The sequence below is a fragment of the Ylistrum balloti genome, unplaced genomic scaffold, assembly GCF_031769215.1.
Source record: "Ylistrum balloti isolate Yb309-2 unplaced genomic scaffold, AGI_CSIRO_Ybal_v1 Utg370556, whole genome shotgun sequence".
In the NCBI taxonomy this organism is placed as follows: domain Eukaryota; kingdom Metazoa; phylum Mollusca; class Bivalvia; order Pectinida; family Pectinidae; genus Ylistrum; species Ylistrum balloti.
In genome coordinates, this window is record NW_026782350.1 from 67,530 (window position 1) to 90,363 (window position 22,834).

Sequence of the window (22,834 nt, forward strand, 5' to 3'; positions counted from 1 at the left end):
GAAGCCTGGTGGGCTGTAGCCCCTATGGTAGAGACCTCTTTATCTGTAACAAACACACCTAATCGTTTTCTGTGACTGAGAAAAATGTAATTATGTGCAATTGTGCAGGTTCCATGTTTTACACTAATTGTAAATGAGATCAACATATTTCACAGCTAAAGGGTGCAAGAGAGTTAGTAAGGAGGAGAAGGTGAAGCTTTGGGTGTTAGTCATGACAGTAAGGTGATGACTTCTATAATCAGGTGTTAATTTAACATTGTAATGGCACAACTTGATAGAAATTGTAGAAAATTGTTACAAAAACAGTTTCAAATAAATATAACTTAAAGACATAAACTTATCAGAAGAAATTTTGACTTTATTTTAAGTCCTTAAACTTTAAAGTCTGTATTCAAAATAAATTTTTGATAAATTAGAAAGTTTTGTTGTAATTGTTTAGCTGTCTATTGTATCGAATCCTAATTTATTTACTGATTAATATTAAACCAAATTTTAAATGTACAACAGAAATGTCAGGGTAGACTGAAAAACCTGATACTTGACAAAGTTGGAAAAATTTAAAACAAATGTTTGAAGCTGCTCTTTCTGTTGGATGAAGTAGATTTTTGAAATCTTTAACAATTCAGAAGATTTCCTGATGATGAAAATCTAAATTTGCCGAAATCTTACTTTTCCTTTGCTGGTTTGAGTTAGAGTGTTGACAGGTATTAAATCTAAGGTAAGGTAGGGATGGTTACAGGCTTTAGTCCACTTGAATCAGAGATATTAGTACTGAGCAGGTACAACAGATATAGACTTTACCCTACCACTATTGAAACCATAAGCCTTGTCTATCAGTATGTACAGCTGGGTTTCTAAAATGGACTGACATACAGCATAACTAGAGAGGTTTGACAAGACAGTTGTCATCTGTCTGATATTGTCTAATGTAACTGGGGTCTGACAAGACAGTTGTCATCTGTCTGATACTATCTTATGTAACTTGAGGGGTCTGACAAGACAGTTGTCAATGGTCTGGTACTGTCTTATGTATCTTGAGGGGTCTGACAAGACAGTTGTCAATGGTCTGATACTGTCTTATGTATCTTGAGGGGTCTGACAAGACAGTTGTCAATGGTCTGATACTGTCTTATGTAACTTGAGGGGTCTGACAAGACAGTTGTCAATGGTCTGATACTGTCTTATGTAACTTGAGGGGTCTGACAAGACAGTTGTCAATGGTCTGATACTGTCTTATGTATCTTGATGGGTCTGACAAGACAGTTGTCAATGGTCTGATACTGTCTTATGTATCTTGAGGGGTCTGACAAGACAGTTGTCAATAGTCTGATACTGTCTTATGTATCTTGAGGGGTCTGACAAGACAGTTGTCAATGGTCTGATACTGTCTAATATAACTCTCGGGGTCTGACAAGACAGTTGTCAATGGTCTGATACTGTCTTATGTATCTTTAGGGGTCTGACAAGACAGTTGTCAATGGTCTGATACTGTCTTATGTATCTTGAGGGGTCTGACAAGACAGTTGTCAATGGTCTGATACTGTCTTATGTATCTTGAGGGGTCTGACAAGACAGTTGTCAATGGTCTGATACTGTCTTATGTATCTTGAGGGGTCTGACAAGACAGTTGTCAATGGTCTGATACTGTCTTATGTATCTTGATGGGTCTGACAAGACAGTTGTCAATGGTCTGATACTTATGTGTCTGACAAGACAGTTGTATGGTCTGATACTGTCTTATGAGGGGTCTGACAAGACAGTTGTCAATGGTCTGATACTGTCTTATGTATCTTGAGGGGTCTGACAAGACAGTTGTCAATGGTCTGATACTGTCTTATGTATCTTGATGGGTCTGACAAGACAGTTGTCAATGGTCTGATACTGTCTTATGTATCTTGAGGGGTCTGTCAAGACAGTTGTCAATGGTCTGATACTGTCTTATGTATCTTGAGGGGTCTGACAAGACAGTTGTCAATGGTCTGATACTGTCTTATGTAACTTGAGGGGTCTGACAAGACAGTTGTCAATGGTCTGATACTGTCTTATGTATCTTGAGGGGTCTGACAAGACGGTTGTAATCTGTCTGTAATTGTCTAATGAAGTAGGCAGGGTATATGCATAACATTAGGTATCGTGTGAAGTGAAATCTCTATTGGCTGTAAATATTATTTCTACATGTAAATATGTGCACTGATGCATATCATGTGAAGTGAGTAGTGAAGTTTTGACCTTGTGTTAAACCACACTTGTTAACTACTTACCATAATACCATGTAAATACACTCCATGTTCTTGACCTCAGGAAATCATGAAAAAAGACTCCATGATTCACAAACTTATTTAGGAAGTCAAAAACATGTTTAAACTAATTAAAAGATAAAGAAAAATGAAATTTTGTTTGAAAAAATGAGATTTTTTTGTAAAAACTGTAATAATCCAATGAAAACACTAGAAGTTAATGATGGATTAAATTTTCATTTTGCAAAAAATGTGAAAATATATATTAAGTAAAGCAAAAAAGAAATATTATGTTTAAGAAAAAAAATTAAGTTTATTTGAATATAAGAACTAATCTAAATAAAATGGAAGGAAAATTAAGAAATTATTTTTTTAAAATGTAAACATGAAAGTTGTCTGAACCTATGGTATGGGAGCTACGGTACGAGGACATGACCGAGGGCACTTGTCATAATAGTTAATACATTAATACTAATTAGAACAACTTATGATAAGTAGGCTGTGGGTATACTTGTATAGCATTGTTGTGGTGAGATCACTACTAAATCCTTGGTGTGGAGTGGACTTGAAGGAGCTGCAGTAATAGTTATATGTAAAGTTGCTCAATGTTCATTTCTATTTTTGAGATTGTTTTCATAGTTCAAATTATAATTACAAGGCTAAAATGACCATCCTTTGATTTTATTTACTAAAATTGTGTTTTAGTTATTTGAAAATCATATACAAGAAGCTTGAATGATTCATGATAAAGAGGAGATTCCCCAATACGCGTAAACAGAAATCTTGAAGTAGTACCAATATGTGAACTTATCAAACATGTTCAATCATTTTTACATGTTGCAAGTATTAAGATTCAAATTGTGAAACAAGTTTGATAAATTCCATATTTTAAGTGCAAAAGTATAAGATCCTATTTATCATATTCTTTATTTCTGATAATTAAGTGAAAACTCAAGAATAAACTTCCCTTTAATTAGACTTTATTTGATCTTGGATAGTATGTAAACATCACAAAGAGTATTTTTCATTTATATTACAATATTTTTGATATAGCTTTATTAAATGACACAGGTCAGTTAAATGGGAAAAAAATCTTTCTGTTAACATCTTTGTATAACATAGCTAGTGATACAGGCCTTGTGGGCCTCTTTTATAACATTGCTAGTGATACAGGCCTAGTGGGCCTCTTTTATATCATTGCTAATGATACAGGCCTTGTGGGCCTCTTTTATAACATTGCTAGTGATACAGGCCTTGTGGGCCTCTATTATATCATTGCTAGTGATACAGGCTTAGTGGGCCTCTTTTATATCATTGCTAATGATACAGGCCTTGTGGGCCTCTTTTATAACATTGCTAGTGATACAGGCCTTGTGGGCCTCTTTTATATCATTGCTAGTGATACAGGCCTTGTGAGCCTCTTTTATATCATTGCTAGTGACACAGGCCTTGTGGGCCTCTTGTAAAACATTGCTAGTGATTCAGGCCTTGTGGGCCTCTTGTATAACATTGTTAGTGATATTGGCCTTGTGGGCCTTTTGTATATCAATAGTAGTGATACAGGTCATGTGGGCCTCTTGACATACTTTTTACTTTCTTCCCCCACTTCCATACTTCACAAATAAAGGCCTATGTTTCATAGAGACAGGCCTGGTAGGCCTTTTGGTTTGATGACCCACTACATAATGTAGCTGAAGCAGTCTGGATGGTCCTTTTAACTGAAACTGTCCCCTGGTCAGATGATAAGCAGCTGGTTTAGTCATAAAATCCATGCTTAACTGTCCTCAATGAGTCCAGGTTCTCCGTTTTATGATCTGAGAAAACATCTAGAGTATTGAATTAAGGTTCAAAATGACCTTGGCAGATTTTGTGTGAAAGTTCAATATAATTTAAGCAGGACATATTGAAATACTCTTGGCAAGATTTGACAAGAGATATATAAAATGTGGTGTTTTTATCGAATGTGTATATGAAATGATTCTGAGAGAAGGTTATGATGTCCCAGAGGGTGTCTTCAACAACAGTAAAAGGTGTATTTACTGTTACATCTACAGCCTTGGAACGACCTTGGAGAGGATTCAAAGCTAAAAAAACTTGCAAAAACAATTTGTCCATGGCATAAAAAAGATGGCCATAGAAATGCATGATTCTTTTTTCTGTCTCAGAATGGTCGTGACGGATGGAAACAACTCTGCAGAACAAATAGAAATTGATATTCACATGTCTATACTAATGAGAATTGCATATTCCATCTGAAACTGACCTTGGAGACATGGAAACAAATAAAAAAACAATTTGACCATTGTACGTTTGTAGAGTATGCTGATGGTTTACCAGTCCCAGTGGCCCTGTGATTGATTCCTGGGACCTGCCTTGTAGACCCCTGTGATCATTTTGAGGATGTTGGGTGAAAAAAATCAAGAAAATACCAACATGTCATTATCTTAACTGTTGGATTACACGAATACTGTAAACACCTTCGTAATGTTCTCACCTGGGTAATTTGCACAGGTAATTTCTGGGGTTTAAAATGCTGAAATATGCGTCTACTTATAAAATTTGTACATCAAAAAATCCAGTCAAAAATCTGGGAAATTGATCTCAAAATATTCAGCTAACATGTCAGATCTCTTTTGTTTTGTTTGCATGGTTTTTTGCTCAATGAATAGAAAGGGGTCATTTTAAGCTGCAGGTCTCCATTTTGTAGCTGGTAGTTACCGCACAGAACAACATATGGGAAACAAAAACAACCATTGGTAGAAAGTGTTGTATTATCCTGTCAGGTCTACAGGTAGGAAGTGTTGTATTATCCTGTCAGGTCTACAGGTAGGAAGTGTTGTATTATCCTGTCAGGTCTACAGGTAGGAAGTGTTGTATTATCCTGTCAGGTCTACAGGTAGGAAGTGTTGTATTATCCTGTCAGGTCTACAGGTAGGAAGTGTCGTGTTATCCTGTCGGGTCTACAGGTAGGAAGTGTTCTATTATCCTGTCAGGTCTACAGGTAGGAAGTGTTCTATTATCCTGTCAGGTCTACAGGTAGGAAGTGTTGTGTTATCCTGTCAGGTCTACAGGTAGGAAGTGTTGTATTATCCTGTCAGGTCTACAGGTAGGAAGTGTTGTATTATCCTGTCGGGTCTACAGGTAGGAAGTGTTGTATTATCCTGTCGGGTCTACAGGTAGGAAGTGTTCTATTATCCTGTCAGGTCTACAGGTAGGAAGTGTGGTATTATCCTGTCAGGTCTACAGGTAGGAAGTGTGGTATTATCCTGTCAGGTCTACAGGTAGGAAGTGTGGTATTATCCTGTCAGGTCTACAGGTAGGAAGTGTGTATTATCCTGTCAGGTCTACAGGTAGGAAGTGTCGTGTTATCCTGTCAGGTCTACAGGTAGGAAGTGTGGTATTATCCTGTCAGGTCTACAGGTAGGAAGTGTGGTATTATCCTGTCAGGTCTACAGGTAGGAAGTGTGGTATTATCCTGTCAGGTCTACAGGTAGGAAGTGTTCTATTATCCTGTCGGGTCTACAGGTAGGAAGTGTGGTATTATCCTGTCAGGTCTACAGGTAGGAAGTGTCGTGTTATCCTGTCAGGTCTACAGGTAGGAAGTGTTCTATTATCCTGTCGGGTCTACAGGTAGGAAGTGTCGTATTATCCTGTCGGGTCTACAGGTAGGAAGTGTTGTGTTATCCTGTCAGGTCTACAGGTAGGAAGTGTTGTGTTATCCTGTCAGGTCTACAGGTAGGAAGTGTTGTGTTATCCTGTCAGGTCTACAGGTAGGAAGTGTGGTATTATCCTGTCAGGTCTACAGGTAGGAAGTGTGGTATTATCCTGTCAGGTCTACAGGTAGGAAGTGTGGTATTATCCTGTCAGGTCTTCACCTGGGGTTATGTAGTGTGCTCTAACAGACATGAGATATCGCTGTCCATACTTTGATATCACCTATGATTACGTAAAAAGTCAAATGAATTAAATGTTTGCCTCCAATATTGGGATGAGCTGTTGTCGCTAAGAAATCAGATTGATTTTACTTATATTGGTCTTTTTACTGTATATCCGACATTGGTTTACCTCTGACCTAATCTAGTTGTCTTTACAAAGTTTTCTGTTGACAGTCCTTAGAAAAAGTTCTATCATTTTGTTTTCAAGACTGAATTGCTAGCTAATGGCTCATTCATATACCTGTTTGGAATGTTTCCAAAGAATTTCATTGATACATACATATTCATATATTTGAATTAAAACTGTTCTGTCTTGGTTAGCTCATTTGCTTTCATTTGTGGAACAGAAATATCTTTTTGGAGAGAAAAGGGACGGGTGAGAGGCAACAGTTGGAATATGTTTTACCGATTTTGTGTCTAAGGAAATAAAATCTTGAAATAATCATTTGTTTAAAATAATGAATTAATAAAACAAAACCAAATCTGTGATCAGTAGCAGAATAAGGATAAGACAAACTCTGTGACTGTTCAAAATTTCTTGTGTGTTCAGTCTGTTATATACATGAAAAAATCTCTGTCAAGAAGAAATCAGTGTTTTCAGTGTATCGAGAATTGATGGGTAACTTTTCACATCAAAAAATTTGTTCAATGAAAGGTGAATTAATAGTTTAGTTGAAAAAATAATCAATAAAAATATCATAATATTATTCAATGTATTTTAAAATAATTGAAAAAAATTTGACGTTTAAAATTTGTTTTCCCTGACATAAGGAGCCCCTGTAAGCCTATGTATAACGGAGTCAATATGGTGAGTTAATATTAGTAAACCTTTGAAGAAATATTAGGTTTAGCGGTTGAGTCAACAATGAGACTCGCCACTTCAAATTGGAGATGAAGTGGTGGATCTTTGTATGTTAGGCTAACTGGAGACCAATTTAACATGTACTAGTATTTAATAGTGTGTAGGTGATTGCTGGAATGTCATAATGTTGTTAGATTTTGAGGTGTTGTATGCTGAACAAATCAAATCTATCCTAGTTCTAAAATTGATTTGATGTGAAAAATTTTGATGAAAGGCTTGGCTGTCTTACCTTTCTGAGGGAAGACTTGGCTGTCTTACCTTTCTGAGGGAAGACTTGGCTGTCTTACCTTTCTGAGGGAAGACTTGGCTGTCTTACCTTTCTGAGGGAAGACTTGGCTGTCTTACCTTTCAGAGGGAAGACTTGGCTGTCTAACCTTTATGAGGGTAGACTTGGCTGTCTTACCTTTCTGAGGGTAGACTTGGCTGTCTTACCTTTCTGATGAAAGACTTGGCTGTCTTACCTTTCTGAGGGTAGACTTGGCTGTCTTACCTCTGTAAGGGAAGACTTTACTGTCTTACCTTTATGAGGGTAGACTTACCTTTCTGAGGGAAGATGTGAGTGTCTTACCATTCTGATGAAAGACTTGACTGTCTTGCCATTCTGAGGGTAGACTTACCTTTCTGAAGGAGGATGTGAGTGCCTTACCTTTCTCATTAAAGACTTTACTTTGTAAAAAGGAGAATACAACCACCTTTCCAGTGAAGTACTGATATTACTGTCAGGATTTCAATCAAAGTTGACACAAACGGTAAAGTGTCGGTATACGTCTAATGTTTCAGAGTTCCAAAGTCAAGGTCACTATTTGTAGTAGATTGTGAAACATTGATACTTATATTTATGAGGGAGTGAGGGAATCCATGTCTTACAGACACAAGCTACATGTGACAATAATACAGGTACTGCCCTGAGAAAAAACACTTTCTCACATCACTTACTTAGCAACACTAAAAAATATGTCCAATTTAGGTCTATTTTTATCTACGGAGAGGTTTTCTTCATTAAGGTATCTGTGTCAATGGTATCAGGTATGTCAGTGAGATGAATTTTCCTAACCTTTGACCTCCTTTTCTAATCCCACCCAGGGTGGTAGAACAACAATAAGGAATTGATATACCAAGTATTTGTGATGTAATTTAGGATGTTTTTTTTATACAGCTTACTTAAAATCATGTGTAGAATTTTCTTCTTCATATAAGATATATTTATCATGATATTCTTCATTCCAGCAAGTCATTGACGAATCTGCGATAAAAAAATTCAAAATTTCATTTTAAATGAATAGAGGTTGGGATGCTTCATCAAAACTTGTTTGCTATTTGTATCCTTGTAATTGCTGGTGACTGTCTCACTGAACAGCATACCAGAGGCCCAACACATGCCACTGGGAGCAATTAACGTAAAGTGTCTTGCTCAAGGACACAACAACATCAACCAATCTTGTCAGCCTCCTGAGAAACATTCACTTAGATCGGTCCGTTGTCAGCCTCCTGAGAAACATTCACTTAGACTTGTCTGTTGTCAGCCTCCTGAGAAACAATCACTTAGACTGGTCTGTTGTCGACCTCCTGAGAAACAGTCACTTAGACTGGTCTGTTGTCGATCTCCTGAGAAACATTCACTTAGACTGGTCTGTTGTCAGCCTCCTGAGAAACATTCACTTAGACTGGTCTGTTGTCAGCCTCCTGAGAAACAGTCACTTAGACTGGTCTGTTGTCGATCTCCTGAGAAACAGTCACTTAGACTGGTCTGTTGTCAGCCTCCTGAGAAACAGTCACTTAGACTGGTCTGTTGTCAGCCTCCTGAGAAACATTCACTTAGACTGGTTTGTTGTCAACCTCCTGAGAAACAATCACTTAGATCGGATAGCCATGGATAGGAAGCATCAAACTATGCACCTCTAACATATGATCAGTTACAGCCCCCACCTGCTTTGGAAAACTTGGAAAATGTTCATCTTCCAGATGGAATGGGCAGTCTGAAAAAAAGAAAACTGGAAAAAAGTTAATCATACTGACAGAATGGGCAACCTGAATATCCGACTATGTCTTAGTTGTCAGTCTGTTGGTGTATGCTAATTGATGGATAGTGTTAGCTAGCTCATCCTTAATTTCTTAATGACTATTTCAGATGTACCAGTATTTTTGTTTTAAGAAGGGTAACATCTTATTGATTGCTTCAACTTTTTTTAAGAAGTCCAAAATTATTTTGAGAACTCAGATTTCCTCTTTTAGGAAGTCCAAAATTAAGAACTTCAATTCTCAGACTTGTTTAAGGTTTGGGAGGTCAAAAAAGAAAAATGTTCAACTCGTTTTGCACAGGTGTATTGTTCTCATTGAACAATGTACTGGAATTTGTCTTCAGTAGAAGAGAGCATTACAAAATTGTCCGTAACACATTCTGACTCAGGTTCTATTCGATGTTGATTATTGTTGGGTAGGGAACTTCTGTTTGGGGATCGTTCATGAAAGCACGAAAACGTTTGAACGGAATGGGGATAATTACATGTGTGGTTGCCTTTCAACTCAATCAGTGCTGCCATCTCATTTCTCTATAAAGAGTCTGTGTCCTTCAAAAGCTTGTTAAGCTTGAACTTTGAAGATATTTGACAAAAAATGCTTAAAAGTTAAAAAAAGTTTTATGAAGAAGTATTTGAAGTAGAAGTTTATAAACTTTAGAGATTAATGAAAACAGGATTTTTTCTTCTGTCATACTTGAAGATGTAGATAAAAAGTAACGATAGAAATCACAAGCTGATCACAGTAACAGGTAATTCTGATCTCTAACCATGCCCGACCGAATACCTGCGACACAATACCCTTATTTTTCTCTTTGAAACTGAATGCTTTGTTCCATAGGACACTCAGTGAAAAGATTTGTCAATTTTGAAGTTGTCGTCTGCCTAATGCTTTTGAGACTTTCTGTAAGACTTTTCTGAAGGACTTTGTCTTCCTGTTGTACAACTAAGGAGGGACACATAGCTTGTGTTCACCCTGGCTGTCGTGGGTAGTGGTGACATACAGATTGTATGGTGTTTTTGTGTGCTAGGAGTACTGTACAAGGTTACACACTCCACAGTTATATTGATCAAAACTTTATTAACTTTACACGGTATTCACTCGAGATTTTCAAATCCAATTATTTAAAAAAAAAAAAAATTTTAAAAAGAACAAAAAAATTTATTTAGATACTTGGTGTAAAACCTTAATGCATGTATAAAATTTTAGAATAATTAAGTTTCAACAATTTTTTATTTTGTTGAAGATTTTGCGTGGTGATCCTGATTAAGCTAGTCATACTTGTACAATCGGCTCATTATTTACATGAGTGTGTTTATTGTAGAAACTTTTTTTTTCAAACTTCAAATCAGTTTAGTCGATAAAATGTTTGAGGACGTAAGTTATTGAATGTGCTTAGAATTGTGTTGAGGTATTGTAATGTAAAAACGTTATTTTTAGACAAGAAAAACATTATTTGAAGTCAAATGACGTTGTATGGAGTACTTGAAGGTTGTAAGGTTTTCAAAAGGCATTTGTTATTTTTAAATACAATTTTATAGATAAATTCAAAAATTGTTAATAAAATGTAAATTGGAAAATATTGGGAGAAGTACATGTCCTTTTCCTTCTAGAATGGTAACATAATTTTAGACACTGAATGTTCTGCGGAAAAAATGAAAAAAAAACTCGGCATACTCATGGAAGCTTAAAGATGTAGTGTTAAAAAAACTTGGCTTACTCATGGAATTGAAAGGAGAAGGGACATCCCCTTGTCTCCATTCCTGCTTGGTGTTTATTGGTTAAGCAATGTTAGAGGACGACAGTAAAGCTGTTTGGTGATCCCGGGGGACCATGTTTGTTAGACATCTATATGGGATGTGGTGAATGTTTTGTGACCGGTTAATGAAAGTCACTCTAGACACAATTCTTCGTGTTAAAAATCAACAACATATTGCAGACTCTACTGGTCGACACTTAGGCAGATGTTTTATAGTATTCTCAACACACAGTGACAGAAAAATTGAACCGAAGATATTCTGCAGACAAACATCTTGATGTCAATGATGAACTGTAAAATCCAAGTGGTAGATTTTCAGGATGAGGCTAGAAAATAGTAATTAATTTTTATAGACAGATTTGTTGGTGTCAACTCATTCCCTGTGGTATACTTTGTATACAGCAAGAAGCATTTGTACTGGAATTCTGACTTGACTACAAGAGACACCTGTCTGTAGAGGACGACCCCGGCAGGTTATGTGGAGGACAGGAAATACACAGATATATATGTTGCATCATTCTGCAGGTCAATTAACAGATCTCTATAGTAAACTAATCAAGTCCTTGGCTTCTTGATGGAAATTTAATGGAACTAGGAATTTTCGTAATAACAGGTTTTGAAATCTATTTTTTTTAATATATCCAGTTGTCCACAAACCATATTTACCCATAAATTCCATGTCTGGTAATAAGCACACCCATGTTTTTTGTTTGTTAGCACTACTGACTAATGATATTGTCGTGCAACATGCCTGTCCTTTAAGTTAAATATATTGTGTGTTTCCTGAGCTGATTCCAGGATAAACATGTAGACTGTTATGTACCTAACATATTTTGATAACCTGAGGGCCAACAAAAATAAACTTAGGGGTGGGCTTATTACAGGACAATGAAATAGTAACTTATATATTATCCAACACATTAGAAATTTACTACACTTTAAATTATTACCTGACTCATTTAGGGGTGGGCTTATTACAGGACACTGAAATATTACTTGTTTGTGATTAACAGCAGTATATTTTGGTGGGCTTATTACCAGACATTAGCTTTTTTGCCAGACAAATTCATAGCACACCTGGATATGGCTGACCTTGTGTGTCTGGATTGTGGTGAAAGATTACATTTAATCACATTTTTCCAGAAGTCAAGCAAGACAATTTAAATTGAGGCCCAGGAACACGATATTTGGCAAGGAACAAGTAATAATGCTAATGAAAAATCCCCCCCCCACAAAAAATATTATTGTCTTTAAATTCTCTTTCGAGGACACAAGAGTCAAATTATTCGAATCTTTATATAACTTCTCTGTGTATGTAGGGTGATACAGGTACCTTATACAGTACATAATTAGTAATTATATAAGATACTTAGTCATTAATAAAACATTAACATCCATAATTGTGTACTTAATTAGTAAGATACTTATCCTGTCTATAGACTTTGTACCCTGATTCTGGGTACGAAACTCTGATTAGAAATTACTCAAGTCACTTTTCATGTTAAAAAAAATCATAGTATACAAAAGTACAGAAAAAATTATAGTACATCTGATCAGATTTTATTAAAATGTTGGAATTCCATTAGGAAAAATATGTAAATTTTCGTAATGACACAAAAAACTTACAAAACATGATATCCAATCATCAAGAACATGTAAAGAGGTATTTACTCCTAGAATTATCGGAGGATTTGTTTAATGTATAAACAGAGAACTGGTTTCGTCTAGCCCTATAATCTTTGCCTTTAGTTCTATAGTTTTTATGATTTAATTAATCTACATGTAAGATAGCCGTTTGGCCATACAGGAAGCTTGTAGACTAGAGTTCTAGGCTAACACGCTCTTATAGCACCAACTCAGCAATGTGTCATCTTTTACGGGACTTATCATATATCACTCAAAAAAGTCGGCTAATTCTGATTCTAAAAAAGAATTCTGTGTTTATAGAGATAGAAGTAGTGCCATGATGTCGAAGCTCTCTCTGGTTTGACGATAGTGAGTTTACTTCCTATGAACAATAAATCTACTGGACTTAATCCATCGATCATTTACTAAAACGCTGACTGGGATTCATGATGTATAGAAATAGCAGGGAGAACTGTTAAACTTCAGTAACTATATCATGGTCTAACCAGGTTTTAAAATGGGAATAATACTATTATATAACTATTAGGGGTTTACTTTCCTTGGTTGTACAATGGCTACTGCTTTGTTATATAAATTTTTTGTTTGGAGTATAGAAATGTTTGATATTGGAATCTGACCAGATAAAAAAGGTACATAATAGTAATGTATCATAGAGGTTTGCCATGTATTAATTGTGGTGATTTGATTATTCCCATTAGCTGTTAATGCACATTGAGGATCGGTGTTGGGTTGCTTATAACAGACTGATAATTGTAGAAAGCCTCAGCCATACTCGACCCTCTGGAGCCCCGACCACACACTACAACAGCCACTGATCTGAGCGGCTCCCAGCTCAGTCGACGAGCTATTTTTTTAGACACACAAATGCACTCAGGAATAGGTTTATTTCAAACGCAGTGGGGACTAGCTGTCCTAATCAGGTACACGTCCGATTCAGAAGTCGTTGCATCTCCCACAACTGACGCAGATCTGTGGCTCCAAACATCTGTGCGATCCAGACAAGCTTCCGTAGGATTTAGACTAGTGCCTCGACACACTGAAGTGATGGCAACATAGTACGTGATATTACGATGGTACTCAGCTTGAGAAGGAACTGGTGTATCAACTGAACCCCACGTATCAGCTGGAGCCACAGGGTATAGTGAATCATTGTGTTGTATTCCCTAATCATCAGTGTAATACCAATAAACACTCACGAGAAACTCGGTCACATGACCGGCTCCCTTTTAAGTGTGACCTGCACCAAGCTATACATTATTGTATCAACCTGACATTGTCAAGTAGAGAGGTCTTGGTATCATTATGTAACAATAAACAGGTTTATATTCAAACTTTTGATGGTTTCTTATAAAATTGAAATGTTGCATTATTTGTATTGAAAAGAACTTGTACAACACAAAAACAAAGGAAAAAAACAAACAAAAAAATGAAAGAAAAAACAAAAAAATGAAAGAAAAAACAAAAAAATGAAAGAAAAAACAAAAATCTTTGTTGTCTGGAAAAAAGATTATAAAAGTACAAGAAAAACCTGTATGGTATAGAAACTTTTATATTGTTAAGAAAAATCATGAACCTGCACTATATGGAAACCTTAAGTCTTCTGTCTTGTATAAGCAGCAAGATTCACTGATCAAAAATGGGTAGAAGTTCCACAGACTAAAATGTGATTAAGGCAAAGAGATGTTTTTGTAGATTCCAATTAAAACTGAATAGAGTCACAACTGGATCACATTTTTTTTTTTTTGTTCTAAAAATGATTCAAAATATGAATTAAATGAATGAGAACAAACAGTAAGGCTCTGTTATTGAAATTTTCAGATGAAATGTAAATAAGACAGATTTTCAACGATCTCTGACACGTCATATCTTCCATTTACTTTTGTAGTCTGTAAATTTCATTAGGATCAAAACTGATATGTCCAATGTTTAATAATCCCCATATCATCATATAATCATTTATATAAAAGATTTTAGAAACTGACGAAAAAAACTATTGCCACTCTTCACCATTCTTATACAAGACAACCTCAAAATTCTTCTCTCCATTTAAATATTATACCAGGTAACATGGATGTAATTCATATACTCCACTGAGGTTTTTAAATGATTATTTCACACCAAAATCCAGGAAGTGTGATGAACCCAATAAGTTACATTTGCTACCGTGATAAATTTCAAAGACATTTCATCTAAGATACCAAAACAATGTTGAAAATTAGTGAAATTTAACAGAAATGTGAAATAGATCAGAATCCTGAAGAAATCAGTCATCAAGGACATCATCGTACTGTTGTATCTAATATTGGTACTTAAAGGACATCATCGTACTGTTGTATCTAATATTAGTACATAAAGGACATCATCGTACTGTTGTATCTAATATTGGTATATAAAAGACATTATCATAATGTTGTATCAAATATTGGTACATAAAGACATCATGTTGTTATCTACTGTTGTATCTAATATATACATAAAGGACAGTACGTAAAGATGATGTAAAGATGATGTCTTTCTTAGAACAATCTTTGAATATATCATGAAAGTTGGAAAATAAGCATTTGATTTGTTTATAAAAACCAATTTACAAGCATGCTGACTCAATTTTAAAAAAATGATCTTTGTGTATTTATGTTTTGAGATCTGTCTATTTGATATCAATTTTAGATAAAAAGTCGTGTCAATGTCTGTGTCTATCCTGAACACAGACCTTCGACTCCAGAAACCTTGTAACAGCCGAGGGAGTGTAATCTTATGTACATTAGTGATACAAGGATAGTCCATATTAATTACAAGAGAAAAATTATATACAGCTCCCATATATATAAGGCACCTTGCTGTGAGCTCCCACCATCCATGAAAAAAACTTGACTTTGACTGTGGAGCCATAGCCATTAAGGATTTTTTACGATACCTACTTACCAGTATTGTAGTGCTTTCAACAGCGATGATTGTCTGTATGATATGTTGGGGGCCTAGAGTAGGGGCAGACAACTCTTGCTGATTGTCTGTTTGTATGTTATGTTGGGAACCCAGGGTAGGGGCAGATAACTCTTGGTGATAGTCCATCTATATCATATGAGTGATGGATGATTCTATAATATCTTTATGGTAGGGATTGACAACTCTTGTGTTGTTTTAAGTAATTATATGTAATTGATTAGTTTAATTAGGTTGATGGTTACCATATTAGCTTAGATTTTTGAAAGTGAAACCTTCATATGTTTCTAATGAAATGTATGAGAGATGAATATATGCAGGATGATTATATTGTAAATGACAAATTAACTTTTTGTTAATAAGTATACAAGTAAATATTCCAAATGTGTTAAAATGCATAGTACAATTAGATAACAACAAAATGGTGTACTTAAACATGTACTTAAGAGAATTGTGAGAAAGGGAGATGGAATCTGCATGAAGATTTATATTATGTGAAGATTTTTTAACCAGGCTTTTTTTTTATCTTATATGACAAACATTTTAATCTTCCTGAAGATTAATATAATTGTGAAGACTTTTCAACTGGTCATTTTTTTTCATTTTATTTGACAAACATTTGTTTGTTCTGGTTGACAATGTAGAAGAAAGATACTACAGCAGACCAGTATTATTATCCAGTATGACCTTGTCAGTAAATTTTGCATGATTTTGAAATGGGGTCTATAGATTTAAATTTCCATTATATGAGTTACCTCCCCTTGACAAATAAGGCATATGGCTTTAGAATTTTTGGCTGATATGGTGTAGGAAATTGCTTTGATATCCTATAATTGGTTCTAAAGAAAAATAATTCTTATTTCAAAATTGGGGTATTATCAACCCCCTCCAAAAAAAACGGCGTCAGATTATAAAAGTGGTGGGACAATTAGCTACCGTACATAAGATTAGGATCCTTCACATAATTGTCTGTATAATTATATAATTATAATGAGTCAGGGCACAAAGTCAGTGATTCAGCACTTTCATGTAGGTGTGGATTGCTTTTGAAATGGAGTCCAACTTAAATATTTTAATAATTTTCAACAAGTTTTAACTAGTTGATAGCTTCGCTTGGCTGTTGTTGTCATTCTTTGTGTTTGTATCGCTGACTGGTTGTACCTGTGTAATTTTTTTCATTATATTGATTTTTTTGTTGTAATTCAAATTTCAAGTAAAATTGGAAAATCTGTCATATGTAATTGCGGCTTATTTTGTTGATTTGTTCATTTCCTAAAAAATTTCCATCTGACATGATTTGATATTCTTTACTTGCCCAGTGGTATTTCAGAGCAATATTTTATCTTTTCCTTCTTTCCATTCATTCTGTATTTCTTTTTCACTCTTTGTTTCCCTCTTGACACCTGTACTCAAGTGTTGTCAGTTCTGTACCTGTATTGGTTTATGTTTCTCAGGAACAGATTGGTCTGTGGTGATATGGTTGTGTCTTTAATCAAAAACACTTGATCCCTGTGGATGAAATGTAATGGGCCTCCTGTATTCAGTTCAATTAGGTAGCCACCAGCTACTACCTGGAAGCACAACCTCAATATGAACCTGGCAATAAACACAACAAACATAGTAAATAGGTGACTGTCTATAAGTCTAATACCATTAAGGTATATATTTTTTTCATACATGATAAACACGGGATGTGGTAGGTCTCTAATTTCAAGGGAAATAACTCTAGAGTTAGTAGAATAAGTAATTGTTTAACTCCCACTAACCATAGTGAACTCCTACCAACACCATCAAGATTGGTATCAGTAACATCAGATGTAGAACTCCACAATGTTATTCACTAATATAAACATTCTCTAGGATTGCCCATTAATATTTGTAACAATTTAGTGTCTACTCGCTATATGGAAAAGACACAAGTTTTAGCAGTGTTTGTAACTATAACTGATGGTTATTAGAATCCTACAAAGTGTTCCCGCTTACGACCAATACTATATATTCGTAACAATTACAGATGGCTATTAAAATGATAAACGTTGATGATAAATTTGTGTAGACATGACAACCTGTTACTGAGGCGCCCTTCGTTCACTGATCACCTCGGATCTCGAGGAATCGTAGGCGGGGAGAAAAAGATCGACAAAGGGGATGAAACAAAATAGTTTTGATTACTTTGTTGTTGTTTAGAACCGTCCTGGCAGTTTTTTGTTGGCTGGTTACAAAACCTTGATGGTCGTGATCAGCTGTAACAAAGGAACTACTTGTTTCTGTATAGACTGTATGTTAGTGGTATAGGGATGAGAGAACAGTGTCGCCTCCACAAGCCTGGCTGTCTGGGGCCTCTCTAGTGTATAGGCCTTCAGTATGTGTGTGTGTGTATAGCCAGATTTCTCCTTGCTAGGCTGGGCTCTGACCTAAATATACACAAAATAGATATAAGATTTAAGAAGACTCTGATTTTTAACTACACAGGCTAATTTTGTTTAGTTACTCTGCATATTTCTGTATTCTGGGCCTGTCTTAGTGACTTTATAAATTTCTGTATTCTAGACCTGTCTTAGTGACTTTATAGACTTCTGTATTCTAGACCTGTCTTAGTGACTTTATAGATTTCTGTATTCTAGACCTGTCTTAGTGACTTTGTAGATTTCTGTATTCTGGGCCTGTCTTAGTGACTTTATAAATTTCTGTATTCTAGACCTGTCTTAGTGACTTTATAGATTTCTGTATTCTAGACCTGTCTTAGTGACTTTGTAGATTTCTGTATTCTGGGCCTGTCTTAGTGACTTTATAGATTTCTGTATTCTGGGCCTGTCTTAGTGACTTTGTAGATTTCTGTATTCTGGGCCTGTCTTAGTGACTTTATAGATTTCTGTATTCTGGGCCTGTCTTAGTGACTTTGTAGTTTTCAGTATTCCTCACTGTTCTATCATGTCCCATTTGTCTAAAAATGTTTGTATTATATTAATTATAATTAAACATGACTTGTATTAAACAAAGCAGAACACTTGTATTGTAAGCTGTAGAACATCCTGTATTTATGAATTAGATATAAAGGTTATGTATTGTTCAGGGCATACTTGTATCTGATGTAGTAGTACAGATAATGTACAATTATTGTAGATTTTCTGACCGAGAAAAGAACAATGACACGGAACTAGATTTGTATTAAGATTAAAACAACTTCACACAGTATTTCATTTTTATTTTGTAAAATGAAAGATTTTAGAAATATACAAGACCAGTTCCTTCTGAAAGTTTTAAGTCTATAAAAGAGAGCTATAACATAGTGTGCATTGGTGATATATTAAGTGACTCAACAAAATATTTTACAGAAACTTAGAACATGGGCAGACTAGTACGTCCTGTGATAGATCAGACATAAAAATTGTTGTACACTTACGTTTTCCTAGTTTTATGAAACATTTGTACTGTTGTATTTAAATGAACAGGTTTGTTCTCGAAGTGATGATAATTGTTGTACAGGTATGTTTTCCTAGTTATAGAAATCTCAGCTACTGTTGTGTCTTTAACAGTTTTCAGTATTTTTTGTACATATTTGTTTTCTCTGTTACAGAAAAATTCTTTAACATTTGTAGAAAAACTCGAAAGATTTCATTTTCAATTGTCATTAACCTTCTATTGGTTATGATTCTACATGTTTTGATTTTTGTAAAATCTATTAATCAGTTTGCAAAAACAAATCTGATGGTAACTGCAGGTGTATGAAACTGGAGGCATTCATGTTCCTATGAATGCCATGCACAGTTGTTTATGTCTGTCTATTGATTCTATGTGGGTAGATATTGTGGGTTGTCCTGTTAGTATAACTTCTTGTGATACAATTACTATGATATAGATTTTAAAGCGACCAGCAGAGTATATATATATATGTGTATGCTTCTCTCAGCAACAGGGCTCTTTACGTACAGTTTACTGTTTTTGCTATATCCTACTAGACTCCTTTCGAAGGAATGCACAAAGATCAAATTGCCTTTTTGGCCCCTTCAGTACAGAAAATGTTACATTTAAAAGGATTAAATTCCCTATTAGGGCCCCTTTAGCAGAGATTCTGAATGACAGTTAGGCTCCAGTATTGATTAATAGCACTGTTGATATCAAACCTGCCCTCCCCTCGGCTCCTCTGTAGAAATGGACTGGCCCACTGGAGCCATGAAATGATAGAAGCTATATAACTAAATGTGTGGAGCCTAGGATAGTACTGTGTTTACTTCATAACACTGTCTGCCTTACTCAGATAGGGAGACAGTGGTCATACAAGGAATGATAGACAAACACAGGGCCAGGCAGACAAATACTGAAAATAATTTATAAAATATTTTTGATACAAGTATAAAGTTGTGTGATGTTTATTGTTGATGATGACAGAATGTATGAGGTCTTATGGAAGGATGGATAGAAAAGAACAAGGGTTGACAGAATGGTCAGCTCAGACCAAAGTCTCCAGAGGGCCTGGGTCCCACTGTACACCCAACCAAAAGTGTCAAAAAGGCAATGATTTTAACATAAACACAATTAAATGTGTCTAAAAGACCATGTTTTACCATATACATAGACCAAAGTGTCCAGACTAACAAGGTTCTACTGTATACACAGACCAAAGTGTCCAGACTAACAAGGTTCTACTGTACACACAAACCAAAGTGTCCAGACTAACAAGGTTCTACTGTACACACAAACCAAAGTGTCCAGACTAACAAGGTTCTACTGTACACACAGACCAAAGTGTCCAGACTAACAAGGTTCTACTGTATACACAGACCAAAGTGTCCAGACAAACAAGGTTCTACTGTACACACAGACCAAGTGTCCAGACTAACAAGGTTCTACTGTACACACAAACCAAAGTGTCCAGACTAACAAGGTTCTACTGTACACACAAACCAAAATGTCCAGACTAACAAGGTTCTACTGTACACACAGACCAAAGTGTCCAGACTAACAAGGTTCTACTGTACACACACAAACCAAAGTGTACACACAAACAAGGTTGGTACTGTACACACACAGACTAACAAAGTCAACACAAACAAGTGTCCAGACTAACAAGGTTCTACTGTACACACAAACCAAAGTGTCCAGACTAACAAGGTTCTACTGTACACACAGACCAAAGTGTCTAGACTAACAAGGTTCTACTGTACACACAAACCAAAGTGTCTAGACTAACAAGGTTCTACTGTACACACAGACCAAAGTGTCTAGACTAACAAGGTTCTACTGTACACACAAACCAAAGTGTCTAGACTAACAAGGTGGTACTGTACACACAAACCAAAGTGTCTAGACTAACAAGGTTCTACTATACACACAAACCAAAGTGTCCAGACTAACAAGGTTCTACTGTACACACAGACCAAAGTGTCCAGACTAACAAGGTTCTACTGTACACACAGACCAAAGTGTCTAGACTAACAAGGTTCTACTGTACACACAAACCAAAGTGTCTAGACTAACAAGGTGGTACTGTACACACAGACCAAAGTGTCCAGACTAACAAGGTTCTACTGTTCACACAGACCAAAGTGTCCAGACTAACAAGGTTCTACTGTACACACAGACCAAAGTGTCCAGACTAACAAGGTTCTACTGTTCACACAGACCAAAGTGTCCAGACTAACAAGGTTCTACTGTTCACACAGACCAAAGTGTCCAGACTAACAAGGTTCTACTGTACACACAGACCAAAGTGTCCAGACTAACAAGGTGGTACAGTACACACCAACCAAAGTGTCCAGACTAACAAGGTTCTACTGTACACACAGACCAAAGTGTCCAGACTAACAAGGTTCTACTGTATACAGGATAGTTAACTTGATTTTACAGATATTATTTAATTGCTGTTAACTATGAGTTATTGTTGATGTTTTTCCAGGTGACACCTCAAATGGCAGTTCTCGGGGTCCTCACTGGTGCACTGTGGCCTACTGGGAGTTACGTCAGCGTGTCGGACGCCTTTTCACTGTGTTCGACTCGTCTATAAATATATTTCAATCGCTACCTCATGGGGGAGGTCTCTCTCTCGAAGTTCTTCAGCAAGGGACACAATTGGATGCAGTGTTACGGACTAGAGAAAAAATTGGATTCGGACTTGTTCTGAGTCGAGAGGACTCAGGAGTTTGGCTCTATAACAGATCCGTGTTTCCAGTTTTTGTCAATTCATCGTGGTTTGACACCCCAAACTCACGGACGCCCATTGTGATAAAGTTGTTACCGGGGCGATCGATAAAGATATTTGACTACGATTGTGTTGAGTTTTTGAAATGTTTGAAAGATGCAAGATTTGTTGACGGACCTTATGATCCAAGGTCCATACGGATCTCGTTTGCAAAAGGATGGGGCCCCACGTATCATAGACAGTTTGTAACTTCATGTCCCTGTTGGTTGGAAGTGTTACTAAATATAGATAGGTGATATTAACTAAAACTGGTTTGTAATCCAGCATTATCATGGCAGTACTACTGTGGTGTCCTTTTGTAGAGGCATCAGTTTCAGACCAGAAGTTTCAAGACACGATGAGAGATTGCACAAGTCCAAGAATATCCAGGAGAAAGGAAACACCAAATCTGAGATACAGAAAGATGGAGAAAGGACTCTTTAATACCTTAGTTACCTGTTGCCTTGGAAACCATTTGACTACTTACCTGGTTTCACAGGTGAAACAGAGATATGCTGGCTAACACATGCTTTACCTCTAATTCCAGTGCTACTTGTACCAAAACATGGTTACCATAGAAATGTCACCTACAGAAAGGCCTTGACCTCAGGCAGGGTCATAGTGCCATATTGTGTAAAAATTTCATGCAAAAAATGCCCTTGAATTTTGATGTATTTTTTTTTTTCCACATGATTTTAAATGTTTGCCCAAGATTCAATTGGATTTAACATTTCAAATTAAGAGACTGAGTATTTTGATTTTTTATGTCAAATAGAATTCAAAGTTCAAGGATGTTTTCTGTTGATGTTGCCAAAGATCTGCCATACCTACATCATACAACTACACATAAACTTCATCATTAATCGTAATTAATCATTAATTTTGGTTACCATGGTTATTAGAGAATGAAAAATTATCCAAAAGATGTTACATTAACTTTAAAATATGTTGCAATATTCATATTGTCATGCAAACTCTAATATATATATGAATAATGTTTAAATGTTTCATAACAATTTTTTATCATCAAAAATGTACACTTTTAATTTATTATAAAGATGAATTTCAAAGAACTGAGAATTATATAACCTTTTTTTTTGCATTTGGTGTATCATCTTTTCTAAAGTTGATAATTTGTTTTAAGGAAAAACACTAAATGGATTTTATTATTTGGAAAAAAGACATTTTGTTTTAACATGTATGGTTTGTTTAGGTCAGTATATATATTCGTTGGTTGACTGTAGACAGTATAACAATGTT

General features: G+C 35.7%; 1 protein-coding gene across 1 annotated transcript in view; it reads left to right on the forward strand.

Annotated features, from left to right (window-relative positions):
• LOC132556268 (mothers against decapentaplegic homolog 6-like) overlaps positions 1–22,539 on the forward strand; it is a 37,505-nt gene extending 14,966 nt beyond the window's left edge. Inside the window, exon 4 of the mRNA XM_060220652.1 lies at positions 21,293–22,539. Coding sequence (XP_060076635.1) covers positions 21,293–21,831 — 539 coding nt within the window. The 3' untranslated portion in view covers positions 21,832–22,539. The remainder of the gene's footprint in view (positions 1–21,292) is intronic.
• The last annotated feature ends 295 nt before the right edge of the window (positions 22,540–22,834 follow it).